Source organism: Hyperolius riggenbachi, chromosome 6 (assembly GCF_040937935.1).
Source record: "Hyperolius riggenbachi isolate aHypRig1 chromosome 6, aHypRig1.pri, whole genome shotgun sequence".
In the NCBI taxonomy this organism is placed as follows: domain Eukaryota; kingdom Metazoa; phylum Chordata; class Amphibia; order Anura; family Hyperoliidae; genus Hyperolius; species Hyperolius riggenbachi.
The window spans coordinates 94,111,844-94,135,901 of record NC_090651.1 but is presented as its reverse complement, the minus strand read 5'-3'; the positions used below and the strand labels follow the sequence as shown (position 1 = coordinate 94,135,901).

Here is a 24,058-nt window from a genome sequence, read left to right as displayed (position 1 = left end):
ATCCTTTCCTTCCACCTAGTGGCTCCAATCATAAAAGAAAACTCCAATAGTGTGATACTGTATGGTAAGGGTAAATGACTTCCACCAGTGCACCCAGTTTATACAACGGCACCCAGTGCTCCACCACCAGCGATCAATCTAGCCTCTCACCGTGTTGTCTGGCTGACCCAGCACAGACCAGCAGTAATCACTTTGTAGATGACATCAACCTTCCTTCTTACAGTAGTATTTGTCCTAGGGCTCAAAGAGGGCCAAACAGTGTAAAACCTTCTTTATTAAAAAGTTTAAAAGTAGTGCACTTACAGAAACGAAGATTCAAATGCGCATAATAAAAGTATCCATCGAGCTCGTTCAGCGTCCCTCGCTCCTTAGGCCACGCCCAACTAGTTTCGTCCTATGACTCATCAGGGGCTTGGGCCTTGGGCCATTCAGAGCGAGAGAACGCTTTATACTCCCTCCCCTGCATCACATAATCCATTACGTATAGAGGCTCTGCATGATTCACTCGCCGCTTCCTGGATCACCAGGATTGGCTGACGGCCTTCTACATACTCGTCATAGCAGCAGCGGCTGCTGATTGGCTCAAAACCTCCTTCAATTCCCCATAGCACTAACGCTGCAGCGGCACTGCATCCACTCCTCCTTTTCAAACTACATTACCCATAATTCCCTAATTGTTCGCATCTATCCAATTGGCATCATACTAACAGCCATTACTTTCTATTAAAAGAGGTCGTTAATAACTATATAACGGGGGTAGCTTATCAACTTTTCCCCATGAGCTTAATACGCTCATGAGAGGCTGAACTTCCCATACAGCCTTAGTGTTCAAAACGAACTACATTACCCAGGCGCCCTAGCCTCTTATGTTTCACTTCTACGGGGGCTGAGCTAAGACACCATTCTAGTTGCCATGGTGACATACATAAAGTTATAACTCGCTTTACCAATAGACCTACCCTTCTAGTTGCCATGGAGACATAACTCACTTTACTAATAAACCTACTATGCTCCCCACGTGTCTGGCTGTCTTAAAAACCAGCAGTATCCACCCCCATCCCAAATTTGAACCACTGAATGGTGAATGTTGCTGACAATCCAATTAACAGTTTGTACTAAAGCAGTCCCATCTTTTTCTGGCAGCTGCTCATAAATCATGCATAACCTCTTCACAAAGTAAATCCCTTAACCGTATACCTCCCCTATTCCCATAAGCATCCCCTTTAGACAGGTATCAATATTCTATCCAGAATTCACAGAACTTCATACAGACTCCATCCTGTCATTAACAAGTGGGCTCACACCTAATGGGTCCACCTGCTGGCAACTGTCCCAACACACATTGCAGACAGTTCACCGGTAGAGCCATAGTGTGTGCAGCTGGTACACTTTCCTCCTAATCATCAGCGATAAAGCAATTGACATCCAGTTCCACATTCAACCCCCTTGGCACCATCGTTTGTAAATCGTATATCCACCTTGTTTCCATCTGTGAAATCTCTCTGATCTTGTGGCATCCTCTCCATTTGGTTGTTAATTTTTGTACTCCACAAAACCTCAACAGTGCTGGATTACGTTCATGCTTTTCCAAAAAATGCTTTGAGACGCTATGTCCCCTGAAGCCTCTACTTATATTGGCAATATGTTCACCCACACGCTTTTTAAGGGTTCTTTTAGTACGACCCACGTACTACAGCCCACATGGGCACCATAGGAGGTAAACCACATGTGTGCTGCAGCAGTGAATGAACTCGTTAATTTTAAAACTCCTTTCTGTCTGATTGGACACAATTTCTCTCTGCTTCACTCCCTGTGCTATCTCACATGTTGTACATTGCCGACATGGGAAAAAACCCACATTACCCCATGCGTCCGTTTTATTGTTGACCCGGGGACCATCCACATATGTTCTAACTAATTTTTGTTGTAAGTTTTGCGCTCGTCTATAAATGAATTTGGGTTGCTGTGGGAGTACTTTTCCCAGAGTGGGGTCATTTCTTAGCAGCCCCCAATGTCTCTTATATATTTTTTCAACCTAATTGTATTGAGAATTAAATTGCAGAAAAACCGCATGTTCAAAAGCACTGGTCCTGCCCTGAGTGTGTCTATTATTGTTCCTAGTGACCTGTAAAAGCTTATCTCTTCCCCCTTGTATAACTTCTGATATTGATTCTAAATACTGTCTGCTGTATCCTTTCTCAACAAACCTTTCTATTAGCATTTCTGCTTGCATGGTATAGTCTAGGGATGGGACGAATCCACAATTTCTTCGAATCCGAATCCGGATCCGAATCTAAAAAGGTTCTCGAATATCTCGAACCTTTCGAATCCCGAATCTAACGAATCCTGCACATACGAATTGTGCGATCCGTGGTATAGTTGCCCGCAGTATAGATAGCGAGGTAAAGGTGCCTTCAGTATAGCTAGCTAGGTATGGGTGCCTTCAATATTGGTAGCTTTCAGTATAGGTAGCAAGGTATATGGGCCTTCAGTATAGGTAGCAGGGTTTATGGTCCTTCAGTATAGGTAGCAGGGTTTATGGGCTTCAGTATAGGTAGCAGGGTATATGGGCCTTCAGTATCGGTAGCAGGGTATATGGGCCTTCAGTATAGGTAGAAAGGTATATGGGCCTTCAGTATAGGTAGCAGGGTATATAGGCCTTCAGTATAGGTAGCAGGGTATATGTGCCTTCAGTATAGGTAGCAGGGTATATGTGCCTTCAGTATAGGTAGCAGGGTATATGGGCCTTCAGTATAGGTAGCAGGGTATATGGGCCTTCAGTATAGGTAGCAGGGTATATGGGCCTTCAGTATAGGTAGCAGGGTATATGGGCCTTCAGTATAGGTAGCAGGGTATATGGGCCTTCAGTATAGGTAGCAGGGTATATGGGCCTTCAGTATAGGTAGCAGGGTATATGGGCCTTCAGTATAGGTAGCAGGGTATAGGGGCCTTCAGTATAGATAGCAGGGTATATGTGCCTTCAGTATAGGTAGCAGGGTATATGGGCCTTCAGTATAGGTAGCAGGGTATATGGGCCTTCAGTATAGGTAGCAGGGTATATGTGCCTTCAGTATAGGTAGCAGGGTATATGGGCCTTCAGTATAGGTAGCAGGGTATATGGGCCTTCAGTATAGGTAGCAGGGTATAGGGGCCTTCAGTATAGATAGCAGGGTATATGTGCCTTCAGTATAGGTAGCAGGGTATATGGGCCTTAAGTATAGGTAGCAGGGTATATGGGCCTTCAGTATAGGTAGCAGGGTATAGGGCCTTAAGTATAGGTAGGTATGTAGGTAGGTAGGTATAGGGGCCTTTAGGTAGGTAGGTATAGGGGCCTTTAGGTAGGTAGGTAGGTACGTATAGGGGGCCTTTAGGTAGGTATAGTGGCCTGTAGGTAGGTAAGTATAGTGGCCGGTAGGTAGGTAGGTATAGTGTCCTGTAGGTAGGTAGGTAGTTAAAGGGACCTTCAGTATATGTAGCAGGGTATAGGGCCTTAAGTATAGGTAGGTATGTAGGTAGGTAGGTATAGGGGCCTTTAGGTAGGTAGGTATAGGGGCCTTTAGGTAGGTAGGCACGTATAGGGGGCCTTTAAGTAGGTAGGTAGGTATAGAGGCCTGTAGGTAGGTATAGGGGCCTTTAGGTAGGTAGGTATAGGGGCCTTTAGGTAGGTAGGCACGTATAGGGGGCCTTTAAGTAGGTAGGTAGGTATAGAGGCCTGTAGGTAGGTATAGGGGCCTTTAGGTAGGTAGGTAGGTAGGTAAGTATAGGGGCCTTTAGGTAGGTAGGTAGGTATAGGGGCCTTTAGGTAGGTAGGTAGGTAGGTACGTATAGGGGGCCTTTAGGTAGGTATAGTGGCCTGTAGGTAGGTAGGTAGGTATAGTGGCCGGTAGGTAGGTAGGTATAGTGTCCTGTAGGTAGGTAGGTAGTTAAAGGGACCTTCAGTATAGGTAGCAGGGTATAAGGCCTTAAGTATAGGTAGGTATGTAGGTAGGTAGGTATAGGGGCCTTTAGGTAGGTAGGTATAGGGGCCTTTAGGTAGGTAGGCACGTATAGGGGGCCTTTAGGTAGGTAGGTAGGTATAGAGGCCTTTAGGTAGGTATAGGGGCCTTTAGGTAGGTAGGTACATATAGGGGGCCTTTAGGTAGGTATAGGGGCCTGTAGGTAGGTAGGTATAGTGCCCGGTAGGTAGGTAGGTACGTATAGGGGGCCTTTAGGTAGGTATAGTGGCAGGTAGGTAGGTAAAGTGGTAGGTAGGTAGGTGTCGCTCCCCCCTACCGTGCCTCCTCCGCTCACCCCCATGGCCTCCTCCGTCCCCCGTGCCTCCTCGCTCTCCCCTGCATAAGTATCAACTCACATGTCCAGTGGAGCGCAGACAGAGCGGCAGACCTCGTCCTTACTTCTCGGTTCCCTCTAGTGGCCGGACCGGCTTTTACTGATGACGTCATTGTAAAAGCCGTCACTAGAGGGAACCAGGAAGTCAGCGAGAGGTCTGCCGCTCTGTCTGCGCTCCACTGGACGGGTGAGTTGATACAAAGTATGCGGGCGGCCGGGCGGAGGAGGCGCGGGGCGGTCGGAGGAGGCGCGGGTCGGAGGAGGACGAGTGCGAGCGGCGGATGCGCGGCGATGCAGCGTCGGGATTCGGCGGATTCGTAAAGTGGAAAATGGCGTCGGGATTCGAATCCACGAATCTCGAATATTTCCCAATATTCGAGGGATTCGTGGATTCGCCGGATTCGTCGTCCCATCTCTAGTATAGTCACTTATGTTAGAGCAGTTCCTACGGATTCTACTCAGTTGGCCTTTAGGGATATTAGCCATCCAATTTGGATGGTGGCAACTTCGCGTGGGTATGTAAGAGTTCCTGTCAGTTTTTTTTAAAAAAAAGGTTTTGCTCCCCAGGGTGCCACCTCTTTTCATTACCACTATATCAAGAAATTCAATCTCCTCAGTGCTAAATTTCATAGTGAGGTCAATCCCCATTTGATTATCATTCAGCCAATGTACATATTGGTCTAACTGTTCAGCTCATCCCCCTCCCATATCCAAAACAAGTCATCTATAAACCGTTGCCAGTTTCTAACTTTTCCACTTTGCGCCATATCCAGAACTTCTCTTTCCCACTGATCCATGAAAATATTTGCAACACTGGGGGCATATTTAGCCCCCATTGCACAACCAACCACCTGCAAATAAAATTTACCATCAAACCAAAAATAATTGTGTGATAGTGAGAATTGTAATAACTCCAGAATAAATTCAATCTGCTCCCTATCCAATAAATTCTGTTCCACCAGTGCTCTTTTGACAGCCTCCAGTGCTTTATCATGCGGTATTATAGTGTATAATGCCGTTACATCTGCAGTCACTAGTATACTTTGATCATCAACCTGAATACCATTGATTGTTTGCAAAAAATGCTTTGTATCTTTCAACAAATGTGGAAGGGTCCCCACCACCGGCTGCAAAAATTGATCCACATATTCCCCCAGTCTTTGATTTAACCCTCCAATCCCACTAATGATGGGCCTACCAGGGGTGTGTGTCTGACTTTTATGGATCTTTGGGTTAATGTACATCACCGGTATACGTGGTGCATCAATCATTAAGTACTTGAACTCTGCGTCATTCAGTATGCCTTTCTCAAGCCCTCCCCTCAGAATTTTCCTCATTTTCTCTTTATATTCACCTGTTGGGTCACTTCTCAGCTGTTTATAGGTAACAGTTTCCCCAAGAATTTTGTATACCTCTTGCTTATACTGTAATTGGTGCATAATAACCACCCCTCCCTCCTTTATCTGCTGGTCTTATGAGGATTTCCTTCCTTTTACTCAGTTCATTAATCTGTTTAATTTCAGTTGTGTTATTTTTGATTCTAACCGCTTTTAAATCTTTTAGTACCATATTTTTAAAACTTTTTATAGTACTATCTTTCATTGGGTCCGGTGGATTGAATGTGGAACGGTTCCTTAGATTAGTATGGACATATTGCTGTATCGCTCCCCCCTGATTAGCTCTGTTTGAGGGGCCCTCCCTTGATAGGAATTATTTTTTTATATTCATTTTTCTAATAAATTTATGGGTATCAATGTAGACATTGAACTTGTTTACCCCTTGTTTCGGGGCATACTTCAAACCTTTATCTAAAATCTTTAACTCAGCTTGTGTCGCATCTACCCCACTAATGTTGAAAATACCTGTACGATTTACTTCCTACTTTTCATATCTGCCCCCTCTACGTCCTCTTCTATTTCTCTTTTTCTTGTGTTCCGTATCTGGTATTCCAGATGTTGCCACTGATCCACCCCTCCCCCCCTGTCCCCTAAAAAATGATTGTGGACAGTTTCATCTGTTTCATGTTCAAGTGGTTCATATCTATTATATATTGGTAACATCCCATTTCTTCTTTCTCTTTCTTCCCAACTTCCTTTAGCAGGGTTTCTTCTATAGGGGCTATGTACTGGCATGGCTCCGAGGGTTACCCCCATAGGGTCCCCTACTGCCTCTATGACCCCTCCCTCTGTTATATCTAGGTGCCTCCCAGTATTCTCTCTCAGATCTAGGGTTCCTTCTGATAGGTGAACCATATGCTCCTCTACCCGCTCTTACAGCTGGGCCCCCCCTATTCCAATGGTTGTCTGTAAGGCTTGGTGGTGTATTCTCCACAGTCAGCATGCAACGCATGAGCTGACGTGGAGGAGGTACACACACTAGCACAAGGAAACAGGCTATCCCTAGTATAGTGGAGGGGAGGACTGACTGCAATAGGAGATTGTGGCGCACAGAGCCGGTGCAGATCTGACAGCCACAAACCATGCTTTCGTTATAACGTCTCAGCGCAAAGTAGCGCTGAGCGCACAAACCAGAATTGAGGAGATCAGGACAGGTAGACAGAATGAACGCTTGCTAGCTAGCGGCTACTTAGCGACAGCAAGCGTCCAAAACCAGACAGACTGGAATGAGGCAGCCAATGCGATGCGGCGATGGCGTGCCTCACAAAGACAGGACAGGACAGTCAGAAAACAGCAGGATTAAGATAGATGAACGTAACACAGATAAATATACAATAAGTATGTTTTCCTAGCGTATTACAATTACAGCTATCAATGAAACTATTTGTAACGTCTGACTAACATATGTATATATCGGCAATGAACCGATATATGACATAAGCAGGAACGCTGACTAGGAATGGAGTAACACAGGGAACAGGACTCAGAAGGATTCGCTATCTCTTCGCAGAGATGAACGCAATCCACAAACGGTAACAGAACAGGATTCAGAAGGATTCGTTATCTCTTCGCAGAGATGAACGCAATCCACAAACAGAACCAGGAGCAGGGTAACTACCTCAGCACGGGTGGTCACGGTACGCGCAACCTACCAAAACGTGCTGGAAAGCTGACTAACTGCACACAGGATATAAACAGTTCGTGTACGTATACATCAGCGACACTGATATATCAACGTAACACAAATACAAGGAAAATAATAAACGTGCTGGTATGCATATATATTGGCAATGAACCAATATATGATGCAAAGACCAGCAAAGTATCTTTAACAAGAAACACGATCGGGGGCTAAAGCGACAGCAAGGCAGGCTTAAGCTGAAGCTATGAAAACCCAAGGAAACCCTGCAGGAAGCAGATCTTTATACTGAGGTCATCCAATGGGAGCAGACATGCAGATTCCCACACAGGTGAATGATAATCAGTCACAAGCTGACAGCAGGGAAAGACAGACAAAGCTATGCAGCTTGCATGGAAAGACATCAGAACTGCCTGAGCTGCAGCACTACTGCTTCCAGCAACACCTGCTGCAGCAGCGATCATTACAGTACCCCCGCCCTTAAAAGCGGATTCCAGACGCTTTTCAAAACTGAAATTCCCAACAAAACAGTCTGACTGATAATTCATGATGACCGGGACAGCCCGGCAAGACCGAATTCCAGAATCAGTCCCCACAACACTGGCCCCATCAGAACCAGAACCTACAGAACCATGCCCATCAGTACTACAAGCCCCAGTGTGACACCCATCAGAACCATGATTTCCAGAAGAAAGCCCTCCGAAACTCCCTGAGCGATACCCACCGCCTTCCAGGAACCGTTCAGAAACGCCAAAGCCTTTGCAATGCCCACCGGTACTGTCTTTACCAACACAAAACCCACTGTTGAACCAGTCCAAGGCACCAGGACAAGTTTTCTCAGAGACCTCCCAGAACACCTTGAAGCTCCAAAGAGATCCCCATAGGTCAGAATGCCCCTTAGGCTCACATGGAGAACCATCAAGAACCCCTATGGAACCTAGGGCAATTCCCGAGTCAGGGCCACAAGGACAAACATCAATATCAGGGCTTTCAGGGACCAGAACCATCTCTGGGCATGCAGGCAGACTGGCAATATCAGAACGTGTTCCCACTAAGGAAGCATCAGAGCACGCTAACACCTTAGACACACTTGGGCATTCTGGCACACAAAGAACATCTGGGCACACCGGCACAAGAGAAACCTCTGGGCATGTCAAGGAACTGTGAGCCTCAGGGTCAGCCAAGACAGGACCAAAACCAGGACTGGCCAAAAAAAAATCATCATGACTAAACTTCGCAACTACTGGACTTTTACACGAGAATGCTGGATCAGACTTAGATGTCGCTGATTCCAGCAAAGTCAGTAACAAATCAGATTCAGGGGCACTAACAAGACAGGACAAATCTTCTGATGTATGCACTGAACCAGATAGGGACTCCACAACTACCTCTGGACTGGACAGAGACTCATTTAATACACTGGATTGGAGCTCATGAGGCGCTGCAGAACAAGTCAGTATTGCAGCAGCCCCCACTGGACTAGGCAAAACTGAGGAATTCCCTGGACAGGAAGGGGACTCTGGAACCTCTGCCACAGCGGCCAGAGAACCAGAATCTTTCAGGATACAGGGCTGGGTTTCAGGAACACTCATCAGACCGGACTGAAATTCTGAGATTTCTATTATTTTGACCAGAGAATCAGAATTATCCATGTTACAGGGCAAGACTTCTGAAACATTCAGAGGACAGGGCTGGAGTTCCTCGGCTGTTACAACACTGGAGAGGGACTCAACAACATTGGTTAAATCAGACTGTGTACAGGGCAAGGTATCTGACACACTTGCTGACGAGGACAATATTTCAATGGCTTCTGCTTTGCTGGGCAGAAATTCATCAAGTTTTATTAGAGCAGACTGTAATTCCAAAACAGCTGCTAGACAAGTGAATATTACTGCAACACCAACTGAGGTAAGCAGTGCTTCAGCCTCCTCTGCTAGAGGGTTTAAAGTATCCAAAGTACTGGGTGAAGCATAAGACTCTGCGACCACAGCTTCACTGGACAGGATCACTGAACAGTCCATATTGCAGGGCAAAACCATGGAAGCACCTGCTGGACAGCATAATGATTCTGTGACCTGAGTTTCATTGGAGAGATCTACTGCACAATTCATGGTACAGGGCAAATTTATTGGAAAATTTTCTGAACAAGGTAATAATTCTGCGATTTCAGGTTCACATAGCAGATGCTCTGAGCTATTCACGAAACTAGAGCGAGGTGTAGAAACAGGAAGATCAAGACACAATGTTTGCGCATCTGAATCACCATTCATTTGCTGGGACTCGGAAACTGATGTAGTGCATCTATTGGCATCTGCTGGATCAGACAGGAGTTGAACTTTATTAACACAGGTAATTTCTGCAGAAGTGTTTGCAGAGACAGGCAAGATTTTTCTGGTGTCTGTTTCACTAAACAAAGAGTCATGAGTACTGGCTAGGCTGGACTCGGAAGTCAGCAGGACCTCTGGATTCTCTGCTGAGAAATTTGCGCAGGGCAAGGTTAAGAATGTATCAGTGGCTTCTGTTTTACTGGGAAGTAACACTGAGTTATCCATGGTACAGGGTGGAATTGCAGGAACTTCAATTTCACACAAAAAGAGCTCCGAATCACCTGCTGAATCAGCCAAAGGTGCTGAAGCAGGCGGGTCAGAACGCCAAATTTGCGAATTCGGAGTCACATAAAAATCATCCAAAATCAGTTCCCACACATCAATCAAAGGAGCCACACAGTCATACCTACACACACCAGCCTCTATTAGGTTATAGGCTGACTTAATGCATGCGTTCAATACCATTTCACTTTTTGCACTGTAAAATTGACAAAATGAACTTGAATCATTCTTCCATTCACAGACCAGGGCTTCCATCTCTCCCCTCTCGAATGGAGGATCCCATGCATACTTAACAGCGAAACATTTAGGCTGATCACAGTCTGCAGATATGATTGTGGCAGGCACATGTATAGGGTTAATTAGCAGGTGATTGGCAGATTCCTTATTCTTAAGAATCTCCAATACCTGTAGCAAGTGTTGAACTGTAGTGTATGCAAACTTCCCTTGGTTCACAAATAAGTTGATTTGTTCAATACTCTGTAATATCTCATCATAATCATACTCAGATAATTCTTTTAAACAAAAATCTTTATTTTCCCTAGCCAGGGAGGAAAGTTCATTAGTAGTTTCATAAGTCCATTTAACTCCCCTGAAAGACAATTGCATTTCATTATCTGTTAATGGCAGAATCTCATTATAGGTCTCAGTCGCTAAGGATAACGATTCTGCAGATTGGACACGTTTCTTAGAACGTTTGCGTTTTGCCTTTGACCTTGCTGGTGATTTATTCAAAGCTGCAGGAAAATTATCAGTAACACTTTCTGCTTGCTGCTCATTCTTGCAAGCAATTGAAGGAGCAGCTGATTGGCCTGCTGCCAGGAGTTCATTAAGAGGAAAAGGCAATGGATCTATGCGCAACCAGTTATGGATCACAAACGCTAGAAATTCCAGCGGTCTATCTTTCAAATCGGAATGATTGAGAACATCAAATGCCCACTGGAATAATTCCCCTTTAAACAAAATATAACTTAGTTGGAGTGCCCAGGTTGAAACAGGAGTCGCTTGGAGATCAGGATTGGTCAGGAACCTGGCACATTCAGAGAAAAACTCATTTTCTGTTTCAGAGCTAAGTTCTTCAAATTTCTTAAAGGAACAGGAACCATAATTAACAGTGTCATACTTTCTGGGAATCCCCCCCACAATGGGGATTGGTAATGGGGTTTTCATAATGTAAGGCTTGGTGGTGTATTCTCCACAGTCAGCATGCAACGCATGAGCTGACGTGAAGGAGGTACACACACTAGCACAAGGAAACAGGCTATCCCTAGTATAGTGGAGGGGAGGACTGACTGCAATAGGAGATTGTGGCGCACAGAGCCGGTGCAGATCTGACAGCCACAAACCATGCTTTCGTTATAACGTCTCAGCGCAAAGTAGCGCTGAGCGCACAAACCAGAACTGAGGAGATCAGGACAGGTAGACAGAATGAACGCTTGCTAGCTAGCGGCTACTTAGCGACAGCAAGCGTCCAAAACCAGACAGACTGGAATGAGGCAGCCAATGCGATGCGGCGATGGCGTGCCTCACAAAGACAGGACAGGACAGTCAGAAAACAGCAGGATTAAGATAGATGAACGTAACACAGATAAATATACAATAAGTATGTTTTCCTAGCGTATTACAATTACAGCTATCAATGAAACTATTTGTAACGTCTGACTAACATATGTATATATCGGCAATGAACCGATATATGACATAAGCAGGAACGCTGACTAGGAATGGAGTAACACAGGGAACAGGACTCAGAAGGATTCGCTATCTCTTCGCAGAGATGAACGCAATCCACAAACGGTAACAGAACAGGATTCAGAAGGATTCGTTATCTCTTCGCAGAGATGAACGCAATCCACAAACAGAACCAGGAGCAGGGTAACTACCTCAGCACGGGTGGTCACGGTACGCGCAACCTACCAAAACGTGCTGGAAAGCTGACTAACTGCACACAGGATATAAACAGTTCGTGTACGTATACATCAGCGACACTGATATATCAACGTAACACAAATACAAGGAAAATAATAAACGTGCTGGTATGCATATATATTGGCAATGAACCAATATATGATGCAAAGACCAGCAAAGTATCTTTAACAAGAAACACGATCGGGGGCTAAAGCGACAGCAAGGCAGGCTTAAGCTGAAGCTATGAAAACCCAAGGAAACCCTGCAGGAAGCAGATCTTTATACTGAGGTCATCCAATGGGAGCAGACATGCAGATTCCCACACAGGTGAATGATAATCAGTCACAAGCTGACAGCAGGGAAAGACAGACAAAGCTATGCAGCTTGCATGGAAAGACATCAGAACTGCCTGAGCTGCAGCACTACTGCTTCCAGCAACACCTGCTGCAGCAGCGATCATTACATTGTCCCAATTATCTTGTTTTCTGTCCTGGTCACAGTTGGGCATACCAACTCCGCTAGCCTCCATTTCATCATTTTCCTCTTGATTTTTTATATTGGTTTTGCTTACTTCCTCCTCTTTCTTTTTCCTCTTATTGTGTTCCACTTGCCATTTATAGGCCACTTTTTTCTTATAGTCCTGCCAATCATTTTGGAACCTGTTAATCCTAACCTCACATACCTCTTTTTCACATTTTTGAATTACTTTACTCAGAGTGTTTGCATTAGCGTTAAATTCTTCCTCATCTTTGAACGGCTCTAACCTCCCTTTGATGTTATCAATCTCTTTACCCAGCCTATCGAGCCTGCTTTGTTTTCTTTTAGCTAATAATTTCAAAAGATTGATACCACAATTATTTAAAAATTCCCTCAGTTCTCTATCGTTCTCATCATTCTCCTCCCCATCATTCGGCAGGACATCCCATCTGTATCTCCTAGGGATGATTCCTTCTGCTGCCTGTTTTTTAAGGATAGCCAAGTCCCACCAAGTGTTGGTTTCTCTTATCATCAAATGCTGCAGCTGCTTAAATAAGCCGTCTGCATTTTGATGGTTGGGGTCTGGTTCTTTTACAAAGATTTTATCAATATCTATAACTCCTCTGTTCCTAATGTTGAAAACCTCCATAATCAAGTGTGCTGCACAGGTATAACACAAATTAACGTATATAAATGAAAACCTCAAAAAGTGCGCTCCTCAACTCTTAATAGCTCATATAAGCGGCCTGGATCGCTCCTGTATTGAGTGTGTGTGTCACTCTGTCAAATGATATGTGAGGAAATAACAGGGCGCTCTACAGTGTTCAGACACGCTATTCAGATACAGGTATGATTAGAACCTGTTATAAATAATGTCCATAAGCCTTGTATAGGCTATAAAAACACAGTAAGGGGATCAAATAAAAACCATGATGAACAAGTCAATAAATGGGGTAAGATAAAGAAAGTCCCATAGGTCTTCCTCCGAACTTCTCAGGAATGACGTTTAGCACTTTTCCTGATACATACAATCAAATATGCGCTCACCAAAGATGACAGCTGCCCCTCTCAGGATCAGCCCAAAACACTTTTGGCCCAGCCAGTAACTCCTCGAGATGCAGATATCCTTTCCTTCCACCTAGTGGCTACAATCATAAAAGAAAACTCCAATAGTGTGATACTGTATGGTAAGGGTAAATGACTTCCACCAGTGCGAACAATTAGGGAATTATGGGTAATGTAGTTTGAAAAGGAGGAGTGGATGCAGTGCCGCTGCAGCGTTAGTGCTATGGGGAATTGAAGGAGGTTTTGAGCCAATCAGCAGCCGCTGCTGCTATGACGAGTATGTAGAAGGCCGTCAGCCAATCCTGGTGATCCAGGAAGCGGCGAGTGAATCATGCAGAGCCTCTATACGTAATGGATTATGTGATGCAGGGGAGGGAGTATAAAGCGTTCTCTCACTCTGAATGGCCCAAGCCCCTGATAAGTCATAGGACAAAACTAGTTGGGCGTGGCCTAAGGAGCGAGGGACGCTGAACGAGCTCTATGGATACTTTTATTATGCGCATTTGAATCTTCGTTTCTGTAAGTGCACTACTTTTAAACTTTTTAATAAAGAAGGTTTTACACTATGTTTGGCCCTCTTTGAGCCCTAGGACAAATACTACTGTAAGAAGGAAGGTTGATGTCATCTACAAAGTGATTACTGCTGGTCTGTGCTGGGTCAGCCAGACAACACGGTGAGAGGCTAGATTGATCGCTGGTGGTGGAGCACTGGGTGCCGTTGTATAAACTGGGTGCACTGGTGGAAGTCATTTACCCTTACCATACAGTATCACACTATTGGAGTTTTCTTTTATGATTGGAGCCACTAGGTGGAAGGAAAGGATATCTGCATCTCGAGGAGTTACTGGCTGGGCCAAAAGTGTTTTGGGCTGATCCTGAGAGGGGCAGCTGTCTCCTTTGGTGAGCGCATATTTGATTGTATGTATCAGGAAAAGTGCTAAACGTCATTCCTGAGAAGTTTGGAGGAAGACCTATGGGACTTTATTTATCTTACCCCATTTATTGACTTGTTCATCATGGTTTTCATTTGATCCCTTACTGTGTTTTTATAGCCTATACAAGGCTTATGGACATTATTTATAACAGGTTCTAATCATACCTGTATCTGAATAGCGTGTCTGAACACTGTAGAGCGCCCTGTTATTTCCTCACATAGGTAGCCAGTATAGTTGCCCCCAGTATAGGTTAGATAGGCAGGCGCCGCTGTTATAAGTTAGATAAGTTAGATAGATAGGTGCCCCCAGTACAGGTTAGCTAGGTGGGTGCCTCTAATATAGGTAGCCAGAATAGTTGCCCCCAGCATAGGTTAGATAGGTAGGTGCCCCCAGTATAGGTTAGTTAGGTAGGTGCCTCCATATAGGTAGCCAGTATAGTTGCCACCTGTATAGGCTAGCTAGGTGCCCCGAATACAGGTTAGATAAGTAAGTGCCCCCAGTATAGGTTAGATAGGTAGGTGCCCCCCAGTATAGGTTAGATTAGGTAGCTGCCCCCCAGTATAGGTTAGATGAGGTAGGTGCCCCCCAGTATGAGGTTAGATGAGGTAGGTGCCCCCCAGTATAAGGTTAGATGAGGTAGGTGCCCCCCAGTATAGGTTAGATTAGGTAGGTGCCCCCCAGTATAGGTTAGATAGGTAGGTGCCCCCCAGTATAGGTTAGATTAGGTAGCTGCCCCCCAGGATAGATTAGGTAGCTGCCCCCCATGATAGATTAGGTAGCTGCCCCCCCAGGATAGATTAGGTAGCTGCCCCCCAGGATAGGTTAGATTAGGTAGGTGCCCCCAGTATAGGTTAGATTAGGTAGGTGCCCCCCAGTATAGGTTAGATTAGGTAGGTGCCCCCCAGTATAGGTTAGATTAGGTAGGTGCCCCCCAGTATAGGTTAGATTAGGTAGGTGGCCCCCCAGTATAGGTTAGATTAGGTAGCTGCCCCCCAGGATAGATTAGGTAGCTTTCCCCCAGGTTAGATTAGGTAGCTGCCCCCCTGGATAGATTAGATTAGGTAGGTGCCCCCCAGGATAGATTAGGTAGCTGCCCCCCAGGATAGATTAGGTAGCTGCCCCCAGGATAGATTAGGTAGCTGCCCTCCAGGATAGGTTAGGTAGGTAGCTGCCCCCCCCAGGATAGATTAGGTAGCTGCCCCCCCAGGATAGATTAGGTAGCTGCCCCCCCCCCAGGATAGGTTAGGTAGGTAGCTGCCCCCCAGGATAGGTTAGGTAGGTAGCTGCCCCCCAGGATAGGTTAGGTAGGTAGCTGCCCCCCCCAGGATAGGTTAGGTAGGTAGCTGCCCCCCAGGATAGGTTAGGTAGGTAGCTGCCCCCCCAGGATAGATTAGGTAGCTCCCCCCCAGGATGGATTAGGTAGCTGCCCCCCCCAGGATAGATCAGGTAGCTGCCCCCCCAGGATAGGTTAGGTAGGTAGCTGCCCCCCAGGATAGGTTAGGTAGGTAGCTGCCCCCCAGGATAGGGAGGGTAGGTAGGTAGGTGCCCCCCCCCATAATGGAGGGGGGAGCCACAGCCGCGGGGAGGGCAGCCCGACCTCTCCCTCCCTTCCTCTCCCCGCCCCCCCCCCTCAGATGCAGAGTGGGCGCGCACGGAAGCGCTGTAGGCAGAACTCACCTCCGTCCCTAGTTCCAATTAGTGATGGGTCGTTCGCGAACGGGCGGGCTCTAAGAGCCGGCTCTTTGCTGCGAACGACAAGGGCCGGTACTCAGTTTCAAAAGATCCGATGCCTCAGCCGCCCCACACAGCCCTGCTTTGGTCTGTAAAAAAGGGCGCTGAGGCATGCTGGGAGATGTAGTCCTCCTCTCGCAGCTTGTAGAAGTGTATGGGCGGAGCAGAGCAGTAGCAGGAGGGATTGCACCAGTCAGAGAAGCAGTCTGGAGTTGTCATGGAGACGGGGGCGGGGCTTTTACTCCGATTCTGAGTGGTGTCTAGTGATATTTAATGAAGAGCCGATTGAGAGCCGTAAGAGCCGGCTCTTTAATGGGAGCCGATTCAGAAGAGCCGATTCTCCGAGAAGAGCCGGAATTCCCATCACTAGTTCCAATCGCCGCTGATCTCCTTTCTGCATAGACGCTGAATGATACACACGCTGCTTCCTGTTTAGCCGGAAGCAGCATGTATCATTCAGCGTCTATGCAGAGAGGAGATCAGCGGCGATTGGAACGCAGGGAGGTGAGTTCTGCCTACAGCGCTTCCGTGCGCGCTCACTCTGCATCTGAGGGGGGGGTCCCGGGGAGAGGAAGGGAGGGAGAGGTCGGGCTGCCCTCCCCGCGGCTGCGGCTCCCCCCTCCCAATAGCGCGCACGGGCCGCACGGCCCTCCAAACGGACATGGGCCCCCCGGGCCCCTCCCCCGCCTCTTCAGGAGCCGGGCCCGGTCACCAAGGCGACCGTTGCGACCGCGGGCCCTACGCCACTGGTCTTACCCAAGGTCTCCTTACTAAATAGGTGCTGGCTTACTGAACAGAGAAAGCCGAGGTTTGAACCCTGATCCTGTGTCAGAGGCAGAGCCCTTAACCAGTACACTATCCAGCATGGGCAGTGCCAGGGGGGTGCTTTGGGGTGCTGAAGCACCCCCTAAAATTGTCCAAGCACCCCCTGAGCACCTGCAGCAGTAGCCGCTTGCCGCCCCACTCTCTCTCCTCTCGGTAGTGCTACAAGAAAATGGCCTCCAATGTCCAAAAATGCGGACATCGGTGGCCATTTTCTTGTAGCACTACAGAGGGAGAGGAGGCGGGGAGAAGCACAGAAGATGAGGTTGCGGGAGCAGGCATAGAGGTAGCGGCAGAGAGCTCGAAGGATGCACGAGCGGCAGCCGTGGGAGCGGAGGGGGGAGCAGGCTGGGGCAGGAATACTACCTACACTGGGGCAGCTATACTACCTATGCTGGAGCAGCTGTACTACTTACACTGGGACTACCTACATTGGGGCAGCTGTACTACTTACACTGGGACTACCTACACTGGGACAGCTGTACTACCGGCTACACTGGGACAGCTGTACTACCTACACTGGGGCAGCTGTACTACCTACACTGGGGCAGCTGTACTACCTACACTGGGGCTACTAGGACAGCTGTACTACCTACACTGGGACAGCTGTACTGCCTACACTGGTGCAGATGTACTACCTACACTTGGGCAGCTGTACTACCGACACTGGGGCAGCTGTACTACCTACACTGGGGCAGCTGTACTACCTACACTGGGACTACCTACACTGGGAAGCTGTACTACCTACACTGGGACAGCTGTACTACCTACACTGGGGCAGCTGTACTACCTATGCTGGGGCAGCTGTACTACCTATGCCGGGGCAGCTGTACTACTTAACCTCCTTGGCGGTTCATTGTTTCTGCCATGGAGGCTGCATTGCAATTTTCTTGTAATTTTTTGTTTTTGTTTCATGTAGCTACCTGAGTGGTAGCTGCATGAAACACTAGAGGGCGCATGTGTCCCTCTAGTCCGATCGCCGCCGGCAACAACAGCAAACAGGAGATTGCGTATAGAACGCAATCTCCTGTTTGGCTTCTCCTGTCGCCATGGCTACGTCAGCCGACGTCCTGAATTCAGGAGCATCCGATCCAGCCCTTTGCGCTGCCCGGGAGTGATTGGTCTGGGCTGCGCAGGGCTCTGGCGGGGGGGCCCTCTTCCGCCGCTGTGTGCGGCTGATCGCCGCAGATCAAGCTGCGCGTACGGCAGTTTACAGATTGGGTATCGCCCCACCAGGGGCTGAGATATCCTCCGCGGCGACTTACCCCGTGTCCAACATGGGGTTACCGCTAAGGAGGTTAAGCTGGGGTAGCTGTACTACCTACGCTGGGGCAGCTGTACTACCTACACTGGGGCAGCTGGACTACCTACACTGGGACTACCTACACTGGGACTACCTACACTGGGGCAGCTGTACTACCTATGCTGTGGCAGCTATACTACCTATACTGGGGCAGCTATACTACCTATACTGGGGCAGCTATACTACTTATCCGGGGGAACTATACTACCTATACTGGGGCAACTTTATTACCTATACAGCCCACTTTCCAGTGCATAGACACGCCCCTTTTTGACCACACCCCTGTTTTTGGGCCACCCCCCTGAGTTTTTCACAGCTACCTCTGGAAAAGATCCAGCGCCTGCATAGCGGCCGCCACTAACCAGCCAAGTAAAGTTGAAGTTCAGTTAAAATTGATGGGATTCTATGGACAGATTTCCATTTTTGCTGTAGGATCTCTAAAAGCAATCTGTCACTTATCTACTCCCATGCATGATGCTAGTTCCAGGGCATTGATGCATCTACTCAGAAGTAATGCAAAATAACACAAAACTAGTTATGAGGTTTGGATTTAAACTACACATGAATTCAACCTACATTTTAGAGATTCAAATTTGAAATACAATTTTAAGATGTCATCAAAATTCATGAACCTAAATTGAGGCCATCGTTGGAGCCCCGAATTCCCCTTATGTGCCCGGCGCAGTATAACATTACTGCTACAGCCACGCCTAGTTTCGCTGCTCTGCAGCGAGTACCATGCGCCGAAAGCATCTTCTTTGACTAATTAACCCTAATTGACAGCTGGAAATGGGAAACCTGTTGCCCACCAGGATTTGGCACCAAAGCTTTGTAAGGAGAAGAAGGCATTTCTACCTTCCTCATCTTACCGAAAACCATTTGACAGATTGCTTTGAATTGAAAGGATCACATACTCACTGGTCCTTTACCTGCCAATCAGCAGCATGCAGGCCTCATTACTTGGCTGATTGGAATCTTATTGAGTGGAGCCACGACATATTTTTCTTTCTAAATCTGGACTATCACAATATGAGTGCCAAGGAGCTCATTTTCACTTACCTTCACCCAGATCACCGGCTGCAATTTAAACAAAAATTCCTTTGGAGGGGGGGTAGGTTAGTATATGACAGCTGTGTTGGCTGCCTATGAATCACTGTGAATAGAGAGCTGATCCTGCCAATTAAAATTATAATATCGTACAATTAAGGTTGTGTAATAAGTGGGCACCTTAAGAGTAATGGGCAGAGTCACCTCTCTCTGTTACATAGTTACATAGTTACATAGTTATTTTGGTTGAAAAAAGACATATGTCCATCGAGTTCATCCAGTACAAAGTACAACTCCAGCCCGTCCCCCACATACCCCTGTTGATCCAGAGGAAGGCGAAAAAAAAACCACAAGGCATGGTCCAATTAGCCCCAAAAGGGAAAAATTCCTTCCTGACTCCAGATGGCAATCAGATAAAATCCCTGGATCAACATCATTAGGCATAACCTAGTAATTGTAGCCATGGATGTCTTTCAACGCAAGGAAAGCATCTAAGCCCCCTTTAAATGCAGGTATAGAGTTTGCCATAACGACTTCCTGTGGCAATGCATTCCACATCTTAATCACTCTTACTGTAAAGAACCCTTTCCTAAATAAATGGCTAAAACGTTTTTCCTCCATGCGCAGATCATGTCCTCTAGTCCTTTGAGAAGGCCTAGGGACAAAAAGCTCATCCGCCAAGCTATTATATTGCCCTCTGATGTATTTATACATGTTAATTAGATCTCCTCTAAGGCGTCTTTTCTCTAGACTAAATAAACCCAGTTTATCTAACCTTTCTTGGTAAGCGAGACCTTCCATCCCACATATCAATTTTGTAGCTCGTCTCACAGTGAAATAATATCTGGTGTCCCCTCTAAGCTCCTCTTCTCTGACTATGCCATGTGGATGATGATGGGTAGTGGAGGCAGTGGCGTAGCAATAGAGGTTGCAGAGGTAGCCACCTCATTGGGGCCCTTGGGCCAGAGGGGCCACATAGAGCCCTCCCTCAACTGCAGTATTAGCTCTTTACTGGTCCTGTGTTTGTAATAATCACTTCTATAGATGCTTTGAATGATAATAATCATGAACAAGCTGCTCCCCCATGCCCTTCTTGCACTTCTGACATTGTGGTTGTCCTTGGCAGGTTTTGGTGCATCGTATCAACGGTTATGTATAAAGTGCTGGGGGGCCCCATGTATAACTCGCACCAGGGCCCCTAGCTCCTAAGCTACGCCACTGTGTGGAGGAGTTTGGATAGTTCACAAACTGCTGATCAGTGTAACGAATGGGGAATTATCTCTGAGGTCAGCGCACAAGCTGTGCGCTGACACTACGGAAATCCTCCACAAGCTTATAAATTGAGAGAACCCAGCTATGGTGCTATGCACCTGTAGAGGGAGATTCCCATCGGCAGATGGAGCTGTGGAGTGCAGACGAACACAGCCTTTGCACTGCCACAGACGCCAGTTGGGAATTGTACGAGTTGAAGCAATGCAGGGCAAGATCGCCCTTAACAAAAGAGAGAACACAGAGACAGAATGTATGTGTGTCCACCAATATAGTCGCCACCCATTGACGGTGAACACACAACAATGAAAATGAAGTGGGAACGCAATCGCCAGAGTGGCGATTGCCAATAGTGACACAAGACCGAGCAGGACAGAGCACGAGAGTAGCAAGAAGGCACAACCAGTAACAGTAATAAGAACAACAAGGAAAATAACAAACGCTCACTAAACGCGAACACCGCACTCATTCGCAACAGCGAACACGTTTAAGCACGATCACCGCGCGTTAGGCGCCCAGTGATAAGCGTGCCACCCTAACTAACCAAAGAACACAAACACGAAATAGAGAATGTGAACGTTTGCTAAGCGGTTACCTCACCGAGCCTACAGCAAGCGTTCGTACAAGACAAAGGTAGAGAGAAGGAGCAGCCAGCAGCAACCGCAGCTCTGGCCTACACTCCCAGACAGAGCACGGACGGAACCACCGCCACTACCGTTAGGGCAAGTGCGACCAAAACAGATAGAACGATTTCCTGTCGACCGCCGCTGGCGACAAGACAATCGCAAGACAGAACGATTCACAATCGCCAACCGCTGGCGACCGTGCAATCGCACGGACAAAACAGATAATACAACCTGACTGCACTAGAAGGGATGCCCAGTGCAGTCCCAAGGAATTACTCTAAGATAATCTTTAGCAAACAAGCAAGGCTGATTCTCCAGGAGACTTTAGCAGGAACAAACCTTCATGACCAGCAAGGGATTCTGGGAGAACAAGGTATTTATACTGCAAGCCCTCAAAGGAGGCAGGTAGGCAATTTGCATGACAATTGTATACAAATTCCTCAGCAGAGCAACTCTGAAACTTGCAAAGAGAAGACCGGTCTCTTTTCCAGAGACCTGCAGCCCTCAGACTTAAGGAATGGACGAACAGCTGTCTGCCCATGCAGACAGCTGAGCAGATCATTACAATCAGTCTATCCAAGCCACATCTGACATTAACATAGAAAGTCAGTTTAACAAACCCAGCATGCCAGATAATAAAAATGAATAAAGCAAAAAGGGTTTATGTACAATACCTTGAGCACTAGAAATCATAATATATACACATTTTAAGAACATGTAGATGTTTAACTCAATGATACCCTGAGATTCTCAGTATTATTCCAAATATATTATTCAAATCTATTTTATAACCTACATTAAATGTATATTATATCTAATCTTCTATTGTTCACTCTTTACAGACCTCTCCTATTTGTGTAGCTGCTATTCATGCTGGAGTAAGTTCTAATGGAGGCGGATATGTAACAGTAACAAAGATGCCAGGTCAGACGAGTTACATTGGCTCCATCAAGAATGGTGTCAGCAGCCTCAGCTATGGATCCTCAACCAGCTCTGTTGTATTGTCTGCCAGCTCTACCATCACAAACGCTTCCACTACCACCGTGGGGAACACTGTGGCCCCTGGTGCTACAGCTCTTAACACCGAAAACCCTACTAGCGATGCCACTATTTCTGGATTCCCTGCTGCTGCCACCACATCTACAGGTGCAACTGCTGTCCCTGCAATAACTGATTTTCCTATGACTTTCAATGCCCCTGTCACCAGTGGTGCTCCATCCACTACTGAAACTCCTGAGGCTTTAAGTGCTACAGGTGCTCCAGTCACTACTGACACTCCTGAAACTGCTGGTGCTTCAGTCAGTACTGATTTCTCTACAACTACCGCTGCTGCAGTAACTACTGACACTCCTACATCTTTTGCTGCTTCAGTCTCTACAGATGATCCTACATCTACTGCTGCTTCAATCTCTACAGAAAATCCAACATCTACTGCTGCTTCAATCTCTACAGAAAATCCAACATCTACTGCTGCTTCAATCTCTACAGAAAATCCAACATCTACTGCTGCTTCAATCTCTACAGAAAATCCAACATCTACTGCTGCTTCAATATCTACAGAAAATCCAACATCTACTGCTGCTTCAATCTCTACAGAAAATCCAACATCTACTGCTGCTTCAATCTCTACAAAAAATCCAACATCAGCTACTGCTTCAATCTCTGCAGATAATCCTACATCTACTGTTGCCGCAGTCTCTACAGATAGTCCTACATCTACTGTTGCTGCAGTCTCTACTGACACTCTAAAATCGAATGTTGCTGCAGTCACTACTGACACACCTACTACTAGTGATGCTTCAAGTACTACAGACACTACTACGACTACTACTACTGCTGGACGTGTGGCAGCCAATAGCTATGTAGCTGTTGATTCTATCAATGCTGCAATGGCAGCTGATACACTTGCTGTTGCGACTGGTGCTACGACTAATGGTGTGTTCACTACTGCTACTCCAGCTGCAACAGTATATAAAACAACTGATTTGACCACCATGTCTAATACACAGAATGTGGCCACTGCTACACAGCTGGTTAAAATTGGTAAGATTTATATTGTTTTTTTTCTTCTTGTTCTCCAAGTCAGCGGTGTGGACTTCTGCCTACATTTTAATCTGTAGATATCATCAAAGATATGGAAAGGCATGCTGTGCTTCTCCAGTAGCTGTGTTGTATCCCCAGAATTGGTTCCCTGCAAGCACATTGCTAGAAGCAAAGAGGAACTGGGGGGGGGGGGGGGGTCCAGAGATTGACTGAACAAGCGACACCCATGCTAACCTAGAAATAAAAGACACATATATAAGTAGATAAATACTACTTCTACTTACATAACAGATGTATTGTGCTATCTACGTAACGATTCCTGTGAATTTTACAAAGGAAAAGCAAAAAATCATATTCTAGGCAGTGGCCATCTTGCCAAGCTAATGCTGACATCATATCCTCCCTGACTCTTGTTTCCCCCCCTCCCTTCTCTTGCTCATTGTGTATTCATTAGCTGCCCTCCTCCCAGAGTCTTCAGACACTCCCACTGAGGTGTATACTAGGAACTGCACTTTTTTTTTCTATTTACACATCCAATCACTGAGTCACCTCAGCTTTGCTTGTAAACACAAGTAATCAGAGGGAGTTTCTGATAAGCAGCTGGCAGGGAAATAAATGGAAGAGGAGGAATATATTATAGATAAAAAGAACTCCCAGCATTCAACTCTTTGGCACTGCTTGGCACTAGAGCAAGTGTTCCTAAAGTATGCCATAACTCCAAACCAGAACAGCAGAAAAAGTTTTGCAAGTTTTGAATGCAGGATTAGCATCTTTATCACTTAATACACTCAGACCAGTTGCTGTTGAAATTAGATTTTTATGGTGAAAATACCGCTTTAACTTAACTGGGGCTTCTTCCAG

The 24,058-nt window shown here is 46.5% G+C and overlaps 1 protein-coding gene and 1 long non-coding RNA gene across 3 annotated transcripts in view; one reads left to right on the top strand and one right to left on the bottom strand.

The window, feature by feature from the left end:
• Positions 1 to 24,058, bottom strand: part of LOC137521000 (uncharacterized) — a 155,285-nt gene that overhangs the window by 35,626 nt on the left and 95,601 nt on the right. The gene's annotated exons all lie outside the window — the stretch shown is intronic.
• The window catches only part of LOC137520998 (uncharacterized), an 89,603-nt gene that overhangs the window by 49,546 nt on the left and 15,999 nt on the right, over positions 1 to 24,058 (top strand). For both annotated transcript variants that reach the window (XM_068239680.1, XM_068239681.1), the window contains one exon: positions 21,997 to 23,197. In XM_068239680.1, coding sequence (XP_068095781.1) covers positions 21,997 to 23,197 — 1,201 coding nt within the window. The remainder of the gene's footprint in view (positions 1 to 21,996; positions 23,198 to 24,058) is intronic.